The sequence below is a fragment of the Pollachius pollachius genome (assembly GCF_949987615.1).
Source record: "Pollachius pollachius genome assembly, chromosome: 20".
In the NCBI taxonomy this organism is placed as follows: Eukaryota; Metazoa; Chordata; class Actinopteri; order Gadiformes; family Gadidae; genus Pollachius; species Pollachius pollachius.
This window is the reverse complement of record NC_136953.1, coordinates 6,711,800-6,735,794: the sequence shown is the minus strand read 5'-3', so window position 1 is coordinate 6,735,794 and position 23,995 is coordinate 6,711,800. Positions and strand designations below refer to the sequence as shown.

Sequence of the window (23,995 nt, the reverse complement as noted above, 5' to 3'; positions counted from 1 at the left end):
TATACCACCAGGTGTGAGTGTGATTAGCCTTACAAGCCGTTTCGAAAATCTGCCCCATATGACATAACTAGTGGGCGTGTCCACCTAGATCTGTGCTGGATAGATGAGCAACGTTGGCTGGTAGACTGATCTTACCATTTCTCCACCATTAGTGGAGAAATGGCGGGCTGTGTCTTTTCCTAATATCACCAGGCCAAGGAAAGGTTTGAAGGATAATTCATTAGCACTAAGGAGAAGAAAACTGTGGTGCTGGGAATCTGACTGCAATTACAATCGGCTTTGTGTTGTCATGTGATTGTTTGTTTTGCGAACGGCTGAATGGTGCGTCGCTTGGTTGATGTCTCAAGGTTTTGTGGGAAGGCATTTTTTCCTTTTCTTTCGTAAAGGATGGTCCAGTCTACCCTATGCTAAAGGAGATGAGTAAGGAAGCGATGAAGCACCATTCCTTGGCAATAAGAGAATTTGTCCAGGTCATATCATGGCTGACACTACGATATTTCCCAGTTATTTCTCTGTTACGAACTTTCGTAAGCTAAAAATACAATTTGACCGCATACAGGAAGAGCTCTGTCGTGTTGGAGGTCACATCTACTCTTCTACTCTTTACAAACTCGGCAATAAAGCAATTTATACATCAACAAGCTGTGTCCTCGACATATGGTCAACCATCAGTGATACGTATCATACGTGTTTGTGTAAACGTGTTTTCAAAAAAATTAAAACAACCCACATTTATTTGTATATAATAAAGATACTGTGGGTGATGTGTCTGCATTCCTTCCTATAATTTATCTATAGCTTCCTCTCTCATGGTGACAAGGTCAAGGGGAAATGGAGTATAAGGTTTTGAGGAAACACGATCGCAACCTGTTGAATTGTAACCGTAAATTATTATCTACTGCAGTTAGGGAATTTATTGTTGTCCTTTTTTTTGTCATATTAGTAGTTGTAGTCATATTTGGATTATTATTTTTTTTATGGATTATTGCATTGATTACCTTTTATTCATCATGATAACACAATGAGCCTATTATTTAATTATTATAGAAGTCATCATGACTCAAGTATGACATCACTATGTGGAAGCCAAAAAGCCTCGGAAATAAATCGTGGGATATATTTTTGAGATGACGAAAGAGTGCCATCTATTGGCCAATGCATCTATTGATTGATTGATTGGTTGATTGTGTCTACTTACGAGATGTAAATAATTTTATATATCATCTTATAGCAATTCAAGCAAATGTGTTTTTAGAATAAATAAAATAATTGTGTTCAATTATTTTTTATTATTAAGTATCAATTTAATTTTTACACATTAACGAAATGCAGTGCTTGAATCTTAATTAAAGCGCTACATAAAGGCAATATTAGAACATAACAGAAATACGTTAACGAGTTACTTCGCAGGAAAGGTCTTGAGTTCACTTGTTCGGCGTCTCTGACCTGCCGTCCAAGTCCTGGCAGACCCCTAAAATAAAGGTGTCTTTGTCGGTCCAAACGCATTAAAGTGCGAGAACATGAGTACGTGACGTTAAGTTGAGTGCATGCTGCTTTCGAGAAAACGAATTTTGTTAGGCAAAGATTGTCTTAAGTTATTACTTTGCTTCCTTCTTCTGTCTCTCTTGCTTGCTGCAATAAAATGTAAAAATATATTATATGGATATAATAATATGAATACCTATATTCTTAGTTAAATAACACTACTTAGATTGGTCGACATAGTACTTTCATATATTCATTTATTTTATACAAATACTAGTTGCGCATGCCTGAGAAGTGACATTTCCCTATGGATATTTTAGAAAGTGGGCGGGACACAGCGTCACGGCAGCCAATGGGAGCACATATTGGCTGGGGTCGCGATATTTTGTTGACAGCCCTCCTTGTCATCTTGAAAGTTTCCCAACCGGCAACTGATCTGTCTTCAAGTCTTCGAGTCATTGCTCCGAGACAAGCCCCGTCCCGAGTAACGACGACATGGGTCTGTCTGACGTCTGACAGGAACTAAAACCGGTTTGTTTAAGTTTATCGTAAACGTGCGCGATAGAGCTGCCCCGTCGAAATGCGAAGCAGAAGCAACTCGGGCGTGAAATTGGACAACTATGCACGCATTGTGCACCAAACGATACTTCGACACCAAGTGAGTGATGTCGGTGTCGAGATATAATGTCACGGAAGAACAAATTACAAGTGTGTCTGTGTGTGTGTGTGTGTCTTTGTGAGCAGAATGAGCGTGTTTTAGACACACACAGGCCCTATGCGATGTGTGTCGTAAACGTGTGCATTGCATCGTTCAGTAACCGCACTTCATCGTTGTGTGTATGATACGCCCCCTCAAACACACACACACGCACACAATCTTGAATGTAATAGTTATAATATACACTAACATTGTGTGACTGATTCGGAAAGATACTGACATACTGATTTGTATTTTATTTTGTGACGTTTGTTTTTTATTACAATACATTACAACAATGGATTGCATTACACACACAACCTATTCAGCAAATATATGTCTAATGTTATATACACACACACACACACACACACACACACACACACACACACACACACACACACACACACACCTCTCGCCATGGCAAAACTTCCTGTTCCTTTCTCTAATTTCCTGTCCTAAAAAACAATGATCTGAGAGCTAGCAAGCTTATTGGCCGAAGTGAGGTAATTACTCCTCTGCTGCAACCGATCGGCTTGCAGCTCTTATTGGAGCTGAACGATGGGTAAGATCTCTCCACCAGTCAGCTGGAGACACAAACACAAACACACACACACACACACACACACACACACACACACACACACACACACACACACACACACACACACACACACACCATCTACAGATTCACCCTTGACCTTCCTGTGCACATGTTGTCCGTTTCTCTAATAAACCAAAGCAGAGTGCACACAATGCCCATGTCATCCATGCGTGCACGTGCAAGTGTTCTGTGCCGGGTAGTTTGTGTACGTCTCCCACAATGCATCAGAAGGGTTTATTAGAACTATTATTAGGGACTCAGCAGTGAGGATACCGGTGTCAGATATCTGAGTTAGCTCACCCAAATACATGTAGGTGGTGGTGAGGGTGCCTGACTCCCAGCTGAAAGGTTCTCGGTTCGATCCCCAAAGTCAACAGTTTACCTGTGGGCATCCTAAAGCAACCCCTGCTCCTTAATGAATTCTGAGGTCACTGTGAGGCGCTTTGGATAAAAGTGTCTGCTACATGACTAAAGAGTGAAATAGATAGTCCTACATCCTGACCTACCTGACATGAGATAACCTGTCTGTCGCTATGAGGGGATCTAGTAACAGGGTTCACCTTTAACCTCTGTGATTCTGCTGAAATGGACACCCATAACCTGTTTCTCTCCTAGGACACCCCAGCGATATGTTTGACCCCTGACCTTCTCTCTCCCCCTAAGGACACTGTCACGGGGTTGACCTATGACCTTTGTGTGTCTCTGCCAGTGCCTTTTAGTAGCATGATTTTCCTTTGACCAATGTCTGCTGGACCTATGAACTGGTTGACCTTTGACCTTTAATTGTCTATCTCAGCTTGGGACCCAGTGACAGGCTTTAACTATGCCCTATTGCTTGACCTTTGACTTTGACTGACCTGTGTCTGTCTGTGTCTCTGCTCAAGTGACAGGTGGCCCTGTGAACCTGAACCCATCTGTCTCTGCTCAAATAATGTCACAGGGGTGATTGATGAACTTTGACCTTTACACCCCTTCTCTCTCTCTCCTCCTGGACCCTTTTAAAGAGGTTAAACCATGACCTTACTAAAAACTATGAACTTGGACCTTTGACCCGTGTCTGTCTGTCTCTCTCCCTCTCTCCATCTCTTTCTCTCTCTCTCTCTCGAACCCAGTGCCTGGCTGAACTATAACCTTTGACCTTTGACCCCTTCTCTCTCTCCTCCGGGACACTTTTAAAGAGGTTAAACCATGACCTTACTAAAAACTATGAACTTGGACCTTTGACCCGTGTCTGTCTGTCTGCCTGTCTCTCTCCCTCTCTCCATCTCTTTCTCTCTCTCTCTCTCGAACCCAGTGCCTGGCTGAACTATAACCTTTGACCTTTGACCCCTTCCCTCCAGGACCCGGTGACGGGCCTGCTGCCGGCCAGTGAGGAGCAGCCGGATGCGTGGGTGCGGGACAATGTGTACAGCGTGCTGTCGGTGTGGGCGCTGAGCCTGGCCTACCGCAAGAACGCCGACCGCGACGAGGACAAGGCCAAGGCCTACGAGCTGGAGCAGGTAGCGCCACGCCCGCCTGTGTGTGTGTGTGTGTGTGTGTTAGTGTTAGGTAGTTGTTCTTTGCTTAAAAGTGTTCCCTTTCTCTGTTTCTCTCTCTCTATCTCGCTCTCTATGTCTCTCTCTCTATGTCTCTCTCTCTCTATCTATGTCTCTCTCTCTCTCTCTATGTCTCTCTCTCGCTCTCTATGTCTCTCCATCTCTCGCTCTCTCTCTATGTCTCTCTCTGTCTCTCTCTCTTCCTCCAGAGTGTGGTGAAGTTGATGAGGGGGATCCTGCAGTGCATCATGAGGCAGGTATGTTAACACTCTTCCATGTATCTCATGCCCTCTCAGTCTCACTCAATCTCTTTCTCTCTCTGCCTCTCCCCTTGTACAGTAATCCTGCACTTAGTCTCTGGATTGGCTCTCTTTAGCTAGCCTGTCACAACACTATTCCCTTTTGTCTCCTCTCTCCCATCTCCTCTCTGGTCTCTCCTCTCCCCTCTGTCCCCTCTCCTCTCTGCTCTCTCCTCTGTCCTCTGTCCTCTCCCCTCTGTCCTCTTTGTTATCTCCTATCTCCTCTGTCCCCTCTCCCATCTCTTCTCTCCTCTCTCCTTTCTCCTTTCTCCTCTCCGCTCTGTCCTCTTTGTTATCTCCTATCTCCTCTGTCCCCTCTCCCATCTCCTCTCTCCTCTCTCCCATCTCCTCTCTCCTCTCTCCTCTCCCCTCTGTCCTCTTTGTTATCTCCTCTCTCCCATTTCCTCTCTGCTCTCTCCTCTGTCCTCTCTCATCTCTGTCCTCTTTGTTATCTCCTATCTCCTCTGTCCCCTCTCCACTCTCCTCTCTCCTCTCCCCTCTGTCCTCTTTGTTATCCCCTCTCTCCCATCTCCTCTCTCCTCTCTGCTCTCTCCTCTGTCCTCTCTCCTCTCTCCTCTGTCCCCTCTCCACTCTCCTCTCTCCTCTCTCCTCTCTCCTTTGTCCCCTCTCGACTCTCCTCTCTCCTCCCTTCCAGCTGGACAAGGTGGAGAAGTTCAAGCACACCAAGAGCCCTCTGGACTGTGTCCATGCCAAGTACAACACCAGGACCTGTGCCACCGTCGTCGGGGACAAGGAGTGGGGACACCTGCAGGTCGACGCCACCTCCCTCTTCCTCCTCATCCTCGCTCAGATGACCGCCTCGGGTCAGTGTGTGTGTGTGTGTGTGTGTGTGTGTGTGTGTGTGTGTGGGTCTGTTAGTGTGAAAGGCAGAGTTGTTGTGTGTGTGTGTGTGTTTGCACAGAGAGAGACAGTTCTTTATGTTTCACTATAACGTGTGTGTGTGTGTGTGTGTGTGTGTGTGTGTGTGTGTGTGTGTGTGTGTGTTAGTGTGAAATGCAGATTTGTTGTGCGTGTGTTTGCACAGAGCGAGACAGTTATTTATGTTTCACTAAAACGTGTGTGTGTGTGTGTTAGTGTGAAAGGCAGAGTTGTTGTGTGTGTGTTTGCACAGAGAGAGACAGTTATTTATATTTCACTCTAACGTGTGTGTGTGTGTGCGTGTGTGTGTGTGTGTGTGTGTGTGTGTGTGTGAGATGCAGGTCTCCATGTGGTCTATACCCAGGACGAGGTGGACGTGATCCAGAACCTCATGTTCTACATCGAGGCTGCGTACAAAGTGGCTGTAAGCCTCCGCCTCTTCGTCCTCCTCTTCCTCCCTCTCTCCATTCAAATATTCCTCACAATACCTGTGTGTTAACCTCAGTCTGTATTATATCGAAGTCTAAACCTGGTTGTGTAGCTAAGTTCAAACCTGTCCCACACATGCAGACATTTTGTTTATGTTTTCTGAGTCCTTCTTTTTTTCTGGTGCTGTGAAGGATTATGGGATGTGGGAAAGAGGGGACAAGACCAACCAGGGTATCATCGAGCTGAACGCCAGCTCTATAGGCATGGCTAAGGTAAACGGCCTCAGTCATTCATTTAGGGCTCAGCTGATTTTTACACACACACACACACGCACACACAGACGCACACGCACGCACACACACACACACACACACACACACACACACAGGGTGCAGAGAGTCTACGCTGCCCCTGTTGTTAAGGTTAGGGTGGTGTCATGTTTACAGAGGCTTCCTGGAATTGAGTCTCGCTCAAAAATAACACGGTACACAGTACTAGACCTTTACACACACACACACACACACACACACACACACACACACACACACACACACACACACACACACACACACACACACATGCATTTGTCATTACGCTATTCTGCATGCTATGCTGCAAGGTGCAATGCTTTACTATAGTTGATGTATGCATTTTACTATTTTATTATGCTATGTGCGTGCAATGCTATGCTAAACTTTGCTCTAAGGTACTATACTTCTACATTGTTTATTGTTTTGTAATGTATGGAATTATTAAAGGGTAGAATAGCATAATAATTCAATTCATTCTTTAACGTGAGGTCTTGCATTGAGTTATTATGCCACACTATACTGTTTAATGGTACCATGCTATGCTGCTAGGCTATGCCAAACCCCTGCCTGCTGTGTTCTGTTGTGTCCTGCAGGCGGCGCTAGAGGCCCTGGACGAACTCAACCTGTTCGGAGCCAAAGGGGGACCTGGGTCTGTGGTGCACGCGCTGGCTGACGACATCCAGCACTGTCAGGTACACACACACGTGCGCACACACACACACACACACACCTTGTGGCTGGGAGGCTTACCCCCCTCATCATAAACTCCTCCCACAGTCGATCCTGTCGTCCATGTTGCCGCGGGCGTCCATGTCCAAGGAGGTGGACGCCGGTACGCTGGCCATCCTGACCTACCCCGCCTTCGCCGTGGAGGACATGGCTCTGGTCAACCTCACCAAGGAGGAGATCATCTCCAAACTACAGGTGAACACAGGCAGCCAATCATGCCCAAGGTACAGGTGAGACAGGCAGCCAATCATATCCAAGATACAGGTGAACACAGGCAGCCAATCATAGCCAAGGTACAGGTGAGACAGGCAGCCAATCATATCCAAGATACAGGTGAACACAGGCAGTCAATCATAGCCAAGGTACAGGTGAGAGAGGCAGCCAATCATAGCCAAGATACAGGTGAACACAGGCAGCCAATCATAGCCAAGGTACAGGTAAGAGAGGCAGCCAATCATATCCAAGATACAGGTGAACACAGGCAGCCTATCATAGCCAAGATACAGGTAAACCCAGGTAACAAATCGTGTATTCTATCTCAATATGTGTATTGTAGTTTGTGCTGCCTCAAAATGAACTCTATTTTCTCTTATGTCATTAATTTCAACTGTATTGTGTAGCTCTAATTCTATTCTCTCTCTCCCCAGGGTCGGTATGGATGCTGCAGGTTTCTCAGGGACGGCCACAAAACTCCCAAAGAGGTAAAGAGACGGACACACAGACAGCCAGACAGACCAAGAGAGATGCAGACAGGCAAACCGACTGTAAACACAACGGGACAGGAAAGAAGGCGAGAGAGAGGGAGAAACACCCAGACGGGCAGAGGGACATCCCTGAGTCTCTTCTCACACACACTGTACCGTCTTGGCTCTGAAACCCCCCATGCCGGGCCATTAATAGCATAGTGCCGGTCACAGATCCAAAATGTCAGCCAGCTCAGGGGGGATATGGGGGGGGGGGGGGGGGGGGGGGGGGGGGGGGGGGGTCACTGGAGCCGGCCTCAAGTCGCTCGGCTGGGGGAGTGTGCCACATAGCAGGCATACCTCTCTGTTCCCCCTCAGCCCTCCACACCGGGGCCCCTCGACCCTGGGGGCCTGCAGGACGGGGGACCCCGCTCTGGGTCGTCCCGTATGCAGATGGAGTGTGTGTCTGTCTGTCCCTCTCCAAGGACCCCAGCCGCCTGTACTACGAGGCAGCAGAGCTCAAGCTGTTTGAGAACATCGAGTGTGAGTGGCCTCTGTTCTGGACCTACCTCATCCTGGATGGCATCTTCACCAACAGCCCTGAACAGGTACCCCCCCCCCCCCCCGCAGTTGGTGTGTATACAGTGTGTTATGCTGTCGTATATATGTGTATGTTATCAATAGGTGTGTTAGTTCATGTGTTGTGTGTCTCATCAGGTACAGGAGTACCAGGAGGCGCTGGAGGGGATCCTGATCAAGACGAAGGATGGGATCCCCCTGGTTCCGGAACTGTACAGCGTTCCACACGACAAGGTAGCGCTCGGGCTGTTGCTGACAACCCGGGTGGGAGTGGTTTTCAAGGGAATCTCTTTCTGGGTGCTCACAACCTCAAATTCAAGGTCAACTATTGAATCAGCCCGTTTGAGAACGTAACAGTCAAAGTGTTACAGCTTAACTACCACCATTGTTGTGGAAATCCAATGCACTTGGAGCTAACTGACTACTTTTGCTGTTAAAGAATACCGTTATAGCCATCGCCATAGTGTGTTTGCCTCAACAGTTTTCAATCAATCCGGTGTCTCATATACGCTATGCTAGCTCTTCAACACACAGTCCGGCTGTCTTTCCCACACCTCTAAACGCGGGGTACAGGTGGAGGAGGAGTATGGGAGTCCTCACAGCGTGGAGAGGATACCCCTGGGGAAGCTCCCTCTGAAATGGGGCCAGTCGCTCTACGTCCTGGGGAACCTGCTGGCTGAGGTGAGGGGTCACCCCCACAACGCACTGCACTACAGTACAGGACAGGGCACAGCATTACAGCCGTACGGATGACTTCATTCCAACAGGGCTTCCTGGCCCCTGGCGAGATCGACCCTCTGAACAGACGCTTCTCCACCATTCCCAAACCGGACGTGGTCGTCCAGGGTGAGAGGTCAAACCACAGCCCAGGATACAACACCCCAGAATACAATGCGCTCTATATCATATAAGATCATAACGATCATGACATACCGTTAGCCTCAGAGCGTAATTGCTGTAATGTTGGCCATATTGTGATATCAAACCTCACTCTATTCTCCTAATAGAGTGAGGTATAGAATAGAGAGTCACTATCTGCCTAATTCATCTATTTGACTTAAGTTAAAAATTGACCTTAAAAAACAACTTAGGCAATAACGCTATGAGTTCAACGATACATTGGTACTGCTAATTAACATTTCCGGGTTAAGATCTGAATATACTTCATGGCAACACATTTGTATAATATTCCGGTTGTATTCCCCCCCCCCCCCCATCCCGACACAGTGGCGGTCCTGGCGGAGAGCGAGGACATCAAGGCTCTGCTGCTGAGGGAGGGCATCGAGGTGGAGACCGTAGCAGACATCCACCCCCTCCACGTCCAGCCCTCCAGGGTGCTCAGCCACATCTACGCCCGCCTCGGTCAGCGCACCCCACACACACTCTCTCTCTCTCACTCACTCACTCACTCACTCACTCACTCACTCACTCACTTCACTCACTCACTCACTCACTCACTCACTCACTCACTCACTCACTCACTCACTCACTCACTCACTCACTCACTCACTCACTCACTCACTCACTCACTCACTCACTCACTCACTCACTCACTCACTCACTCACCAACCAACCATGCAAGAGCCTTCCTTCAGAACAATATTTAGACCCCTTTTTATTTAAACGTGATCCAAAGCGTTTCCATTGCGGTAGTGTGTCCATGGGGATTCCAGTAGCAGCAGTACCACCAGTTGACCTGAGTAAAGCTGGTCCTTCCTCAGGTCGCAACCAGAGGCTGGGCCTGACGGGCCGGCCCTACCGCCGCATCGGGGTCCTGGGGACCTCCAAGTTCTACATCATCAGGGGCACCATGTTCTCCTTCACCCCCCAGGTGAGGTCGGGGGTCGTCGGGGGGGGCGGCGGCGACGGTCCAACCTAACTACGAGAGCTCGTCTTCTCGTGAATCCTTATGAAGGAGGATGTCTGACGACGGTGTGCCTCGCTCTCCCCCAGTTCATAGACCACCAGCAGTTCTACCTGGCCCTGGACAACCAGATGATCGTGGAGATGCTGCGGACGGACCTCTCCTACCTCTCCTCCCGCTGGAGGATGACCGGCAGGCCCACCGCCACCTTCCCCGTCTCTCTGAGCATGCTCAGTGGGTTCACGCGCACATGCGCCAGCATAATGTGCGCGTGTGCGCGCACAGAAGCACGCACGCACGCACGCGCGCACGCACGCACGCACAGGCTAACACACACAGGCCTAGCACGCACGCACACAGACACACAAACAGACAGACAGACAGACAGACAGTCAGTCACTCACTGATGCACCAACGCACTTCCTTCATCCTTCAATTTGCTTTTCCGTCCACAAGGGGGAGTCACACATTGGAACAACATCGAATAACACCAAAATATGACTTTACAGTACACAAAATATATATATATATAAAATCACATCTGTATCACTGTTAGAAATGTATGTAATAATATAAAGTGTATATCATAATTATATTATATAGTATATATTTATGTGTGTGTGTGTGTGTGTGTGTGTGTGTGTGTGTGTGTGTGTGTGTGTGCGCTCTAGCCGAGGACCACAAAGCTCTGGACCCGGCAGTGTTGGCCATGCTGAGGAAACTCCAGGATGGATACTATGGAGGAGCCAGGTACACACACACACACACACACGCACAACACACGCACAACACACAAACACGCACAACACACACACTTTCTTTGAGATGTCAGGCCGCCATCAATATGTATGTCATATCTCCCTGTCTCCCTTTCTCTCCCTCTCTTATCTCTCCAAAGGGTGCAGACAGGCAAGCTCTCGGATTTCCTGACCACTTCCTGTTTCGCCCACCTCAGCTTCCTGGATGGTAAGGCTCCGGGAAATGGGCAGCGTTTCCCTGGAGACCCAGAGCATGGTGGTGCTGATGCTGGGGAGGATGATGACTTCAGAAGTTTGCATGAGCTTCCTTATGATGACGGTAAGGAGGAGGAGGAGGAAGGATGGAGGGATAGAGGAGGGCGGGTAACTAGAAGATAAAATAAGATCCCCCTTTTCTAATACACAGACTAACCCTGGAAATGAGGTTGACTGTGTATATTAGTCAGTTGGTTTAGCCTGTATATCTGAGGTTGTTGGGGGTAAAAAACAACATTCTTGATTGTTGTTGATGTTTAGTTGAATTTTAATGATTATTCTGTTTCATTCCGCTCACAAATGAGTCTTATTGCTTTTTGAGTCCAACTAGAGTCAACTATTCTTAAAGCTATCCTGCGAGTATTTAATCTCACTCTTATTCCCTTATTAAAAACCACATTTAAGATGCCTTAATCTCTGGTCTTCCGCTTTACCTCCGGTGACGTCACCCCTTTTCCTTCTATGACATCACCCCTTTACCTCCTGTAACATCACCCCTTTTCCTCCTGTGACGTCATCACTGACCTTTGACCCCGGTGACCCCTTCCTGCACGGTGGCATGTCTCATCCCAGATGTGTGGTCTGGTGTTTGGTTGTTGTATGGATGGAGATAGAGAAGCACGGTGGTTGCCAGTTTAGTATTAGAGCACCTCTGCACCTTGACCAGCATGTGCTTAAGAAGACATTTCCTAATGATAATCCAATATATATTTTTTATTAATTTCACTTAAAGGGGAACAGTCACGCTCTGTGTTCTCTTACACACAAGAATCATGCATCAGACGTGTGTGTCCTAAAGCAACTGCACTCTGCGATATCAACTGGTGATCGAGTGGATGTGGTTTCTTCACAACCCCCGCATGAAGCAATCCTCTCTTATATTAGAGTACGGCCGACTGGGAAACTTCCCCTTTAAGTGGCTGACTCAAAGCTGTTCCCCTTCAAAGGGACATGAGTGTATTGGTGTGTTTCTCTAAGGCGCGTTCTTCCTGAGGGCCAGTGGCTTGTGACTGAGCAGAGACAAAGCACGTTAGCTTGAGGACAAGTTTATGAAAATGAATTCATTGTGTTGGTTTATACATTACGTTTCTTTTATACCCTCTTGAGTCATCCCACTCTTATAACTCTCTCTATCCTCGCCCTCTGTCTCCTCCCTCCTCTCTCTCCCCTCCTCATTCCTCCCTCCCCTCCTCTCTCCCCCCCTCCCCTCCTCCCTTCCTCTCTCCCCCCTCCCCTCCTCTCTAATCTCTCCCTCCCTCTCTCCCCCTCCCCTCCTTTCTCCCCCCCCCTCCTCTCTGTCCCCTCTCTCTCCCCCCTCCCCTCCTCTCTGTCCCCTTCCTCTCTCTCCCCCCTCCCCTCCTCTCTGTCCCCTTCCTCTCTCCCCCCTCCCCTCCTCTCTGTCCCCTTCCTCTCTCCCCCCTCCCCTCCTCTCTGTCCCCTCCCTTCCTCTCTCCCCCTCCCCTCCTCTCTGTCCCCTCCCTTCCTCTCTCCCCCCTCCCCTCCTCTCTGTCCCCTTTCTCTCCCCCCCCTCCCCTCCTCTCTGTCCCCTCCCTTCCTCTCTCCCCCCTCCCCTCCTCTCTGTCCCCTCCCTTCCTCTCTCCCCTCCATCCTCTCTGTCTCCCCCCCCCCCCTCCAGACCCAGAGTCAGACGAGCTGTCCCAGTACCTGGACCAGCTCCTGGCCCACGCCGCGCCCCAGAAGCCCTCGCCAGCAGCAGCCAAGGGGCTGGGCCGCTTCAAGGCCGCCGCCACCAAGGCCAAGGACATGGTGTCTCTGATGAGCAAGGCGCAGGGCCTCAACATACACAGTACGCATGTTAACGTATATATCATCAACCTACACAGTACGCATGTTAACGTATATATCATCAACCTACACAGTACGCATGTTAGAGTATATATCATCAACCTACACAGTACTCTTGTTAACGTATATATCATCAACCTACACAGTACGCATGTTAACGTATATATCATCAACCTACACAGTACGCATGTTAACGTATATATCATCAACCTACACAGTACGCATGTTAACGTATATATCATCAACATACACAGTACGCATGTTAACGTATATATCATCAACATACACAGTACGCATGTTAATATATATATCATCAACATGCACAGTACGCATGTTAACGTATATATCATCAACATACACAGTACGCATGTTAATATATATATCATCAACATGCACAGTACGCATGTTAACGTATATATCATCAACATGCACAGTACGCATGTTAACGTATATATCATCAACATGCACAGTACGCATGTTAATATATATATCATCAACACACACAGTACGCATGTTAATATATATATCATCAACACACACAGTACGCATGTTAATATATATATCATCAACACACACAGTACGCATGTTAATATATATATCATCAACACACACAGTACGCATGTTAATATATATATCATCAACACACACAGTACGCATGTTAATATATATATCATCAACATACACAGTACGCATGTTAAAATATATATATCATCAACATACACAGTACGCATGTTAACGTATATATCATCAACATACACAGTATGCATGTTAACGTATATATCATCAACCTACACAGTACTCATGTTAACGTATATATCATCAACCTACACAGTACGCATGTTAACGTATATATCATCAACCTACACAGTACGCATGTTAACGTATATATCATCAACCTACACAGTACGCATGTTAACGTATATATCATCAACCTACACAGTACTCATGTTAACGTATATATCATCAACATACACAGTACGCATGTTAACGTATATATCATCAACATACACAGTACGCATGTTAACGTATATATCATCAACACACACAGTACGCATGTTAATATATATATCATCAACACACACAGTACGCATGTTAATATATATATCATCAACATACACAGTACGCATGTTAATATATATATCATCAACACACACAGTACGCATGTTAATATATATATCATCAACATACACAGTACGCATGTTAAAATATATATATCATCAACATACACAGTACGCATGTTAACGTATATATCATCAACATACACAGTACGCATGTTAATGTGTATATAATCAACCTACACAGTACGCATGTTAATGTATATATCATCAACATACACAGTACGCATGTTAATATATATATCATCAACACACACAGTACGCATGTTAATATATATATCATCAACACACACAGTACGCATGTTAATATATATATCATCAACACACACAGTACGCATGTTAATATATATATCATCAACACACACAGTACGCATGTTAATATATATATCATCAACATACACAGTACGCATGTTAATATATATATCATCAACATACACAGTACACATGTTACAATATATATATCATCAACATACACAGTACTCATGTTAATATATATATCATCAACACACACAGTACGCATGTTAATATATATATCATCAACATACACAGTACACATGTTAATATATATATCATCAACACACAGTACGCATGTTAATATATATATCATCAACACACACAGTACGCATGTAAATATATATATCATCAACACACAAAGTACGCATGTTAATATATATATCAACATACACCGTACGCATGTGAAGATATATATATCATCAACATACACAGTACGCATGTGAATATATATATATATATATATATATATATATATATATATATATATATATATATATATATATATATAGTCAACATACACAGTGCTTATATTAAGATATATATATCATCAATATACACAGTACTTATATTAATAAACATACCTAATCAACATCCACAGTCCATGGGTTATTAATAAATATGAATCATTAACACATACAGAACATATAGCATACATTAATTTACAGCATACTCAGTCAATATATACTTATACCTGAACCTTTCATGTTAGGCACCGGTAACCTTTAGGTTAACCTTCATTCATAACGATAACATCCACAGCAAATTCACCAGGACACAGTAAATGTAAATACCCCTTTCATTAGTATGACCGTGAAAGCGACCCCTATTCTACCACCAGGTGTGAGGTGGTCATTACAAGACCTCTCAAAATGCAACATGAAAGTATGTTCCTCTCCCCCCAGATGCGAACATGTATGTTCCCAACAAGTTGTTTCATTCTGCTCAGCCTTCACTGCAACTCAACCTCTCTGAAAACCATGAACCACAGGTAGGTACCTGTCTGTCTGCCTGCCTGTCTGTCTGTCTGTCTATTGGCCTGTCTGTCTGCCTGCCTGCCTGTCTGTCTGTCTGTTTGCCTGCCCCTCTGCCTGTCTCCCGATCACTCTGTCCGTCCGAGAGGGCAAAGGTGACATGGACCGTGGCATTGCTATGACAACCCACTCCTCCTCTCCTCCTCTCCTCCATCCTATCCTCCTCCACCTCCATCCTCTCCTCCTCCACCTCCATCCTATCCTCCTCTCCTCCTCCTCCTCCATCCTATCCCCCAGGGGCCCAAGGTGGTGGTGACGGGGGCGGCGGGCGGTCCGGTGGACCCCGAGGCGATGGTCCAGCTGCTGAAGGACACCCACAACCTGCAGGACCAGGGGGACATCCTCTACATCCTGTTCAAGGACAAGTGAGCGCGCACTCAAAGGCAGGGCGTTCACAGCATATGAGCAGACGCTTCTGTCACGAGAGACTCCAGGTGAACTCATGATGCCTCTTCAAGGAGCAGCGGGGGGCGGAGGGAGCCTATTGCTCTGGGGTCCTAGGGGTACACTGTAGCCGGTACCGTCTAGCTGGTGGTCCGTGGCCTTTCTCTGTTTTACTCGGGGCCCGTAAGGACTTGACCCTCGGCCTCTGGGGCCCTTAGACGGAAAATGCACAGACCTTTAGACGCCAGATGAACAATAATAGGTGTCGGTCTTTAAATCAGCGGTTGTGTCAGGGGGGGATTTGTTGAGTGCAGATCCCGTGGTGGGATGGGTCAGTGAGTATCTTGTGCGCGCGTCCCCAAACATTAGTGCAGGGTCCAACAGTCAATAACGTGCTGCAACAAGTGCTGCGTCCCGTCACCGCTCGAGTACCGACTGGTTCCCCGACCCATGGCTGGAGCAAGACCGCTCTGGTCCATCCTCCTCACCCCCCCCCCCCCCCCCCTCTCCCCGTGTGCAGGGGCCTGGACTGGGACACGGGGCTCCAGGGGAAGGGCTCCACGGTGCGCTGCCTGCTGGGGGAGCTGTACCAGCGGGCCGGGGAGCAGCACCTCTGGGGCCTGCTGCGCATGACCTCCGGGATGCTGCGGCAGAAGGTGGAGGAGCTGGACTGGGTGGGTGGAGCGCGGACGGAGACACACACACACACACACACGCACACACACACACGCACGCACACACACACACACACACACACACACACACACACAAGCACAGACACGCACACGTACATACACAAACACACACTCACGCACAGACACGCATGCACAGACACGCACACGTACATACACACACGCACGCACACGTGCACGCACACACACACACACACACACACACACACACACACACACACACACACACACACACACACACACACACACGTGTACACACAGGCATACTAAAAATAATTATTTTTAAACACGTTCATTACTATTTCTACTGTTGACTATCATGATACGAGTGATGCTATTTATTTATTTATTTATTTATTCATAGTGTATGTCTTATTCACCACAATCTTTCTGTTTCCCCGCGATGAGGGAGGTCCTTTGAGGCGCTCCGTCTGATTGGTCACGTTCTCCTCCTAGGCGTGCTCTGATTTGCTGGCTCACCAGAAGCACCTGACGGTGGGCCTTCCCCCGGAGCCCAGAGAGAAGACCATCACCGCCCCCATCCCCCTCGAACAGCTCAGCCTCCTCATCGAGGAGGCCAGCGACCATAACATCACCGTGGCCGTGCTCACCCAGGTCCTCATTTAGTCACTCAAGTTTCCTAAACAAGTGACGACTTTATCCAGAACGACTTGACAATGAAAGGTGCTTCCCCTTCCCTCCTCTTCCTTCCCCTCTTCCTCTCAACCTCCTTCACACACATGCTCCTCTCCTCCCCGTTCCTCTCTCTCTCACTTCCCCCCTCCCCCGCTTCACCTCTCCTCCCTTCCTCCCTCCCCTCTCCACCCTCTACCGTCTCCTCTCTCCTACAGGAGATCATAGTGTTCCTAGCGATGAGCATCCGCACCCATCCGGATCTCTTCACGGAGATGTTCCGTCTCCGCATCGGCCTCATCATCCAGGTGATGGCCACCGAGCTGGCCCAGTCGCTGAACTGTAACGGTGAGGGGGGGGGGGGGGGGTGTAAATGAGAGAGAGAGAGAGAGAGAGAGAGAGAGAGAGAGAGAGAGAGAGAGAGAGAGAGAGAGAGAGAGAGAGAGAGAGAGAGAGAGAGAGAGAGAGAGAGAGAGAGAGAGAGAGAGAGAGAGAGAGAGGGTGATGGCTATGGAGCTGGCCCTCGACTGTAAAGGTATGGAGGTGAGAGGATGGAGGGAGGGATGGAGAGAGAGGGATGGAGAGAGAGCAAGGGTAGAGTGATGACAATTACAACTTGCACTGTGTGTGTGTGTGTATAGAGGCGGAGGCTACAGAGAGTCTGATGAGCCTGAGTCCCTCTGAGCTGAAGAACCTCCTCCACCATATCCTGAGTGGGAAGGAGTTTGGAGTCCAGCGCAACAGTAAGCCAATAACAGCGCCCGCCTCACTAGCCACAGCCAATTGGAATCACCCCAGGCGTGCGAAAAATGACTGCAGAGGTTGTGAGCCTCAATCAGTGGACCTACCATCCAGACCCAACCAGCCTGGGCCGATAGAAGCACTTCGCTCCAAGCTAAGAAGATCCGTATCATTAGATTATACCTAGTTCTTAACATCTTCTTCGTTCATTAAATTATATAGCCTAATTCAATTTAATTGTCACTGTTGGCGTTAATATTATATCCTACCTTATCTGCTACTGAACACTGCCTTTTCTTTTGTAACCCTTTAAACAAAAAACACTCCAGTTGTCTGGGGCTTAACATCTTCCAAGCTCAGTAGGCCTACTGGGCTTCATCGAGGCCAGTGTGACTTGATCAATACATACACATCTTCCAGATGCAAGAGGCAGCTTGTGATTGAACTAATGTCTGTCAGTCTAATGTCAGAGTAAGCCGTGTGTTCTCCAAAAAGTCATAGGCTACACGCGAGCCTCAGGCACGCGTGTAGCATTGGCACACTGGTAGTCACATGGTGGTGACGCGCTCACACGTTTTAGCCCAAACATGGGTGGGTTAACAGGCAGCCTATCACCTTCTGCCTCATCTGTGCCCTCCGACGTCTCAATAGTTTGTGTGTGTGTGTGTGTGTTTGGGCACAGTGGTTGAGGTGGACACCGGAGTGAGTCCTGCCATTTCCATCCATCTCCATGGCAACACGGGGGCAACCAAGAGCGAGCGAGCCGGCATCAGCAAGCTGAAGAGCGACATGAAGATGGTAGGACACGCTGTGTGTGTTTGTGTGTGTGTGTGGGGGTGTGTTTGTCGGGCTGTAGGTATGGGTGTGGGTGTAGGTTGAGATGTCAAAGTAAAAGTTGACATCACAAAGACTTTGCTGAGGTGGGTTTGAAAAGTAAGATTTGCACGAGTAGCGGTCAAGATGTCAAAAAGAAGTGTCCCTGATGAGAGACCGAGGCAGGTGGCATTGAGATGTCTCGTTGGTCTCCCCTTGCAGCTGGAACACAGACTGTCCCTGACAGACCCCAGTAAGGTGATGACGCCGTCATCCATCATGATATTGATTCACATATTAATGGTTCAAACATTTGGGGTGTAATTTTCAAGTGAGGTGCGCTGCTATTCTGAAAAGCAAACGTGATTTGAGGGTCATTGAGGGGATTGATGGTAATTGGTCGTTTGTCCATTGCATGAATGTGAATATAAGTAGTAAATTAATCAACTGGCAATGAAGGTTCAGCCTCGAATGATGTCGTGGCTGAAGGTGATGCAATAAAAAAATCACTTGGGTTCACACGGGTACCACGACAGGTAAACACAGGGGTGTCGTTAACCAATCAACCTGAATCGAGGTTCTGTTCCATTGGGCGTGACCATGCATACATCATGAGAAACGTCTCCTGCGTTGCTTTCCTCCCCATCACAGATCAACCACAGGTTCTCTTTAAGGGGGCCAAATAAGGTAATAAGTCAAGTTATATGCTAAGGTTTGCTTATTATATAATAAATAACGGATTTGGCTAGCGGTACCAGTCAATGTAGCTTTCAAATGTAACGGGGATGGATTTGGAGGGTGGTTGTGGTGAATCTGGACCCAACTACCTTAAGTGAAGTTCTTTCAATGTTTTATACATGCTTGTGTTTCCAGTGGGTACACATTGATGGGTTGTTGTTTTCCTGTGACAGATGGACCACAGGTTGTCCCTGACGGATGTTATGAAGGTAGAGAAATACCGACGCTAATTCACCAGGGTGACGGTTATGGAAAACTACGATTATTACACTGGGTTGTAATTAATGTAAATAGTGTGATTCCATATAAATGAGCTATCTAACTATTTAACTGTGTGTGTAGCGCCGGTTAAATAAACGAATGAAGTAAACTATTGAGTGAATAAGACATGTCATTCACAGTGTTGTTTGGTTCATAGAGTATATTTGTCATCACAGATGGAGCACGCATTGTTCTTGTCCGAGCCAATCAAGTCTACAGTTTCAATCATTTCTTTGTTTTAATTTATTCATGGGACAGTTCATAAATTGTATTGTTATAGATGTTATATTATATTGTTGTCTGTGTGTCTCTCCTTTTCAGCTTGAGTACAATTTGGAGTCACGCAAGGTGATGTCGGCTCACTAAATATCATTATAATGCAGAGTATGTGTTGGGACTGAGCAAACGCTGAAGCAAGCTTGTAGCGAGCATGTTTAACGCTCTTTCTTAATCCTCTTCCACTTTATGGGAACCCTTTAATCCTTTGCTTTAACTGTGATTCAGATCATCCTAGGTGTATGTACATTTTATGTAATCAATTAAAACATTAGATTAAATACAAACTATTCAATGAATGAACAGTTAATATTACGGGACATTTCTTGGGTACACAACCGTAATTTGGTTATTTTTCTGAGCGTAGGTGCCGTCTAACATCACATGTTAATTCACGTAACAAAAGATTAATCAGTGATTTTCCACTGAGCTTTTAATTTAAGCTTTTAGGTTTTGTCTCTGCTTATGTTTGCAATTAAGGGGAACAAATCTTTTCAGTTGAAAGCGGTTTGGAATACATTGTTTCATTTTAGCTAACTATGTTTTCGCTCCCTCTCTATCTCTGGTCTGTCTTTTCTCTTTCTCTTTCTCTTTTCATTCCTCCAGAGTGTCCCCTCCCAGTCTCTGGACGTTGAACAACCTGGGGTAAGAATGTTTTTCTTAATAATATGTCAAATTATCTGTAACATATTTTTTATCTTTGTGAATTAGAAATTAATCAGAAATGTGTAGTAAGATGCCAATGCTTATTATTAAATAAGTAAGCTTTACCTGTCACTTTAGTCTAAAAAAGATGCACAATGTACAACAAAATATTAAACTATATCCAATATGATCAACACTAAAGAAAAGATGTAGGCTGTTGGTCTTAACTGTCGTGTGTTTTTCCACTACGCAGTGCCTCAGGATGCCTTCCACAGAAGTGCTGGATGTTCCTGAGAGTGTCCCGGTTGCCAGGGATACCAGGCACGGCCAATGGCTGCGCAGGAGACGCCTCGACGGAGCGCTGAACCGCGTGCCCGTCGGCTTCTACAAGAAAGTCTGGAAGATACTGCAGAAGGTCGTTACACACAAAGATAGTACAGAATCGATCAACCCATGCAAAGTACACAAGTACACATTCAGTGAAATGGGATTCGCCCTTTGTAAGACTCAATCTTCTTGGATGTGTTCTTCCAGTGCCATGGTCTGTCCATAGAGGGATATGTGCTTCCGTCCTCCACAACCAGAGAGGTGAGAGAACCCCATTGATTTTACATCATATTAAACGTAACCAATAAATGTGTCTAGATGAGCAGTTGATGCAGGCCACTGAGTAGAACGCTAGGCTGGGCTATCCACTATGAGTCATCTGGGTGGACACTCCCACTTGTGATGTCACAAATGGCAAATAAATTCAGCGGCTCCTTATACATCATCAATATCACACCTGAGGGCGGTTGGGGCGAGAAAATAGTGGCCCTGCCGGCAGGCCGATCGAGCCATCATGCAGAGGACGGATTGATTGTGTATTCACACGCACACATGCACCGGCGTTCATGAAAATCCACCACCATCCGGTTCAAAGTCTATGCCCCAAATTGCCCCACCCAGATGACGCCCGGGGAGATCAAGTTCTCGGTGCACGTGGAGGCGCTGCTGAACCGCGTGCCGCAGCCCGAGTACCGGCAGCTGCTGGTGGAGGCCATCCTGGTGCTCACCATGCTGGCCGACGTGGACATCCAGAGCGTCGGCTCCATCGTGCACGTGGAGAAGATCGTGCACCTCGCCAACGACATGTTCTACAAGGATCAGGTGAGCGTGCACACACACACACACACACACACACACACACACACACACACACACACACATGTCTCACCCAAATACTGTCCCACCCTCTCCGTTCACTCTTTTTCTTCTTCCCGTCTTCCTATACCCGCCTGCGTATAGCGACGCGCCCTCCCTCCTCTTTTCTTCCTTTCCCACCTTCCCTCCCTCTCTCTTTCTCTCCTCCCCTTGCTCTCCCTCTGTCCTCCTCTCCTCTCCATCACTCTATCTCTCTCTCCTCCCTCTATCCTCTCCTCCTTCAGTCTTCCCTTGCATTTACTCTGTCTTCCTCCCTCCATCTTTCTCTCCCTCCTCCCCCCCTCCATCCCTCTCTCTATCCTCCCCTCCCTCCATCTCATCTCTCATCACTCTATCTCTCCATCTATCCATCTATCTCCTCCTCCCTCTTTCTCCGCCATCCCTCCCTCCCCCCATCCTGATAGCAGACTAAAAGCTTAGGGGTGGCCGGTAGTAGGGGTACACTGTTTAGCGCAGCAGCACTGCCTAGCATGGTGCCAACACCAACCCTCCTTGTGCTTGCCCCCCCCCTCAGATGGACCTGGGGGCTGAGGAGCAGATGCTGGAGCGCGACCCGGCGAACGGCGTGTGCCGGCTGCTGTACGACAGCGCCCCCAGTGGCCGCTTCGGCACCATGACCTACCTCACCAAGGCCGTGGCCACCTATGTGCAGGACTTCCTGCCCGCAGGAGCCTGCGCCGTGCAGTGAGCACCGTGCGTGACTTTGAATCTGAAAGTATCGGATTTTCGTAAATGGGGATGCACATGTGCATTTGAATACACAAGTACGCACAACTACAACTGCATGCATATACACAGACACACACACACACACAGACACACACACACACACACACACACACACACACACACACACACACAGGTGCATACGAACACACAAACACATACACACACGGGTGAACACAAACACACAAAGCTAACAAACAGGAAAGTCCCTCCTGTCCAGTGCACTGTTAAACCATCACCAGCCTTTGCCCCTAGAGGGCGCCATGCTCAAGCCAACTTTACACAGAGATGGATGCAATCCTTGACGTGTTTTGTGTGTTGTAGCTTCTTAAAGAAGGGAATATCAATAGACAAAAATGTATACAAATTATGATAGAATAATTGTAGGTTTGAAAATACTGTTACGTAATGGCTGACTGGGATTTTAAATCCTAGTACTGTTTACTGTTAAGCGTCATTAACCTCACTGTACAAGAGATTTTATGTGAAAAATCCTTAAGCTGTCCTTTATTAAGTTAACGTTTCTGTTGAATGTATAAAATAAAAGCAAAACTATTGCTTGAATCATTGTTTTAATGAATCAATGATGTATTTTTTTAGTCTGAGTTTCTTATCGCAGTAAAATAATTGCATGTAACTGATCCCGAGCCATTGATGGTAAAAGAGTTATGTTAATGGTGAACCAGAATAGTGTAACTGTATTTGGAATAAGTCGATTTAGCTTAAATACTTTTTTCTTGTATGTGAAAGAAAATGGTGTTCCTTTTTAAAAGGAATTGAGTTAAATGTAAATTGTTTGAACTTACCTTTTGTTTAGCTCAGTTAGGGAAATGCATATAAAATATTCATAGTCAGGGGCTATCCTGCTGTTTAGAGGTCTCCTGTTTGACAACAAATAGTTAGGTTGATTTACCGTTACCAGTACTTTCAAAATCTATCCACTTTTGACATCACAAGAATGAGTGTTGTTCGCAGATCCTGCATTGACGTGTCAGCTCGAGCCTACTAGTTGATACAGCCCACGCTGTGACGTCACACAGGGATTGTTTTTTAAATGGCTGGGTACGGCCCGTCAACACTTGTGGTTAAATAGTACATTTTAAAATATTTTAGAAATACATCTTATTTAACCAGGTTTTTGCAATTTGATGATACACCATATAATGAAAAATGTCAATGTTCATAAAATGATTGATGGAATTATATTCTTGAATGTAATTTCATGTTATTTTAGGCACACATTATACTTTTGGCAAACTCAAACTATTTAAAATACATACAAATATATATATATAATATAAACAGTGTGGAGTACGTTGTTTTCTTTTTGGAAAATGCTTTCTGATCTCAGCTTGTTGGCATAACTACATCACAATACATCATCTCAACTTGGCACGCACTATATTTATTCTTTTAAAAATAACATAATATATTGTAAATAGTAATAAGATAAAAATGTTTTGATTAAATGTAACATTAAATTTAACATGCATGATTTGTCGTTTTTGCTTTGCTAAATTTGGCCCAAAT

The 23,995-nt window shown here is 46.5% G+C and overlaps 1 protein-coding gene across 4 annotated transcripts; it reads left to right on the top strand.

Annotated features, from left to right (window-relative positions):
* Nucleotides 1-1,909: 1,909 nt before the first annotated feature.
* On the top strand, nt 1,910-23,768 carry phka1a (phosphorylase kinase, alpha 1a (muscle)). 4 transcript variants are annotated; one of them, XM_079757966.1, is made up of 34 exons: nt 1,910-2,143; nt 4,127-4,285; nt 4,531-4,578; nt 5,276-5,444; nt 5,841-5,923; nt 6,120-6,200; nt 6,833-6,931; nt 7,017-7,163; nt 7,616-7,669; nt 8,137-8,259; nt 8,369-8,464; nt 8,804-8,911; nt 8,998-9,076; nt 9,458-9,592; nt 9,952-10,061; nt 10,184-10,328; nt 10,766-10,844; nt 10,993-11,171; nt 12,744-12,914; nt 15,225-15,310; nt 15,591-15,718; nt 16,258-16,411; nt 16,886-17,044; nt 17,281-17,410; nt 17,704-17,805; nt 18,486-18,601; nt 19,268-19,303; nt 19,528-19,563; nt 19,937-19,963; nt 20,498-20,536; nt 20,790-20,951; nt 21,071-21,124; nt 21,485-21,685; nt 22,254-23,768. In XM_079757966.1, exons 1-34 carry the CDS (start codon nt 2,066-2,068, stop codon nt 22,425-22,427), a joined length of 3,747 nt encoding a protein of 1,248 aa, XP_079614092.1. In that variant the 5' UTR covers nt 1,910-2,065; the 3' UTR covers nt 22,428-23,768. The 4 variants fall into 4 exon arrangements, with proteins under 4 accessions (XP_079614092.1, XP_079614093.1, XP_079614094.1 ...); XM_079757967.1 differs by lacking the exon at nt 19,268-19,303; XM_079757968.1 differs by lacking the exons at nt 19,268-19,303; nt 19,528-19,563; nt 19,937-19,963 and having other exon boundaries at nt 22,254-23,767.
* The last annotated feature ends 227 nt before the right edge of the window (nt 23,769-23,995 follow it).

Bases quoted from the DNA above. Each gene is read 5' to 3' on its own strand.
- phka1a (XM_079757966.1), top strand. From the start codon at position 2,066: ATGCGAAGCAGAAGCAACTCGGGCGTGAAATTGGACAACTATGCACGC. The intron at 12,915-15,224 runs GTACGCATGTTA...CTCTCCCCCCAG, and splicing joins GCAGGGCCTCAACATACACA to ATGCGAACATGTATGTTCCC. The intron at 18,602-19,267 runs GTAGGACACGCT...TCCCCATCACAG, and splicing joins TGAAGAGCGACATGAAGATG to ATCAACCACAGGTTCTCTTT.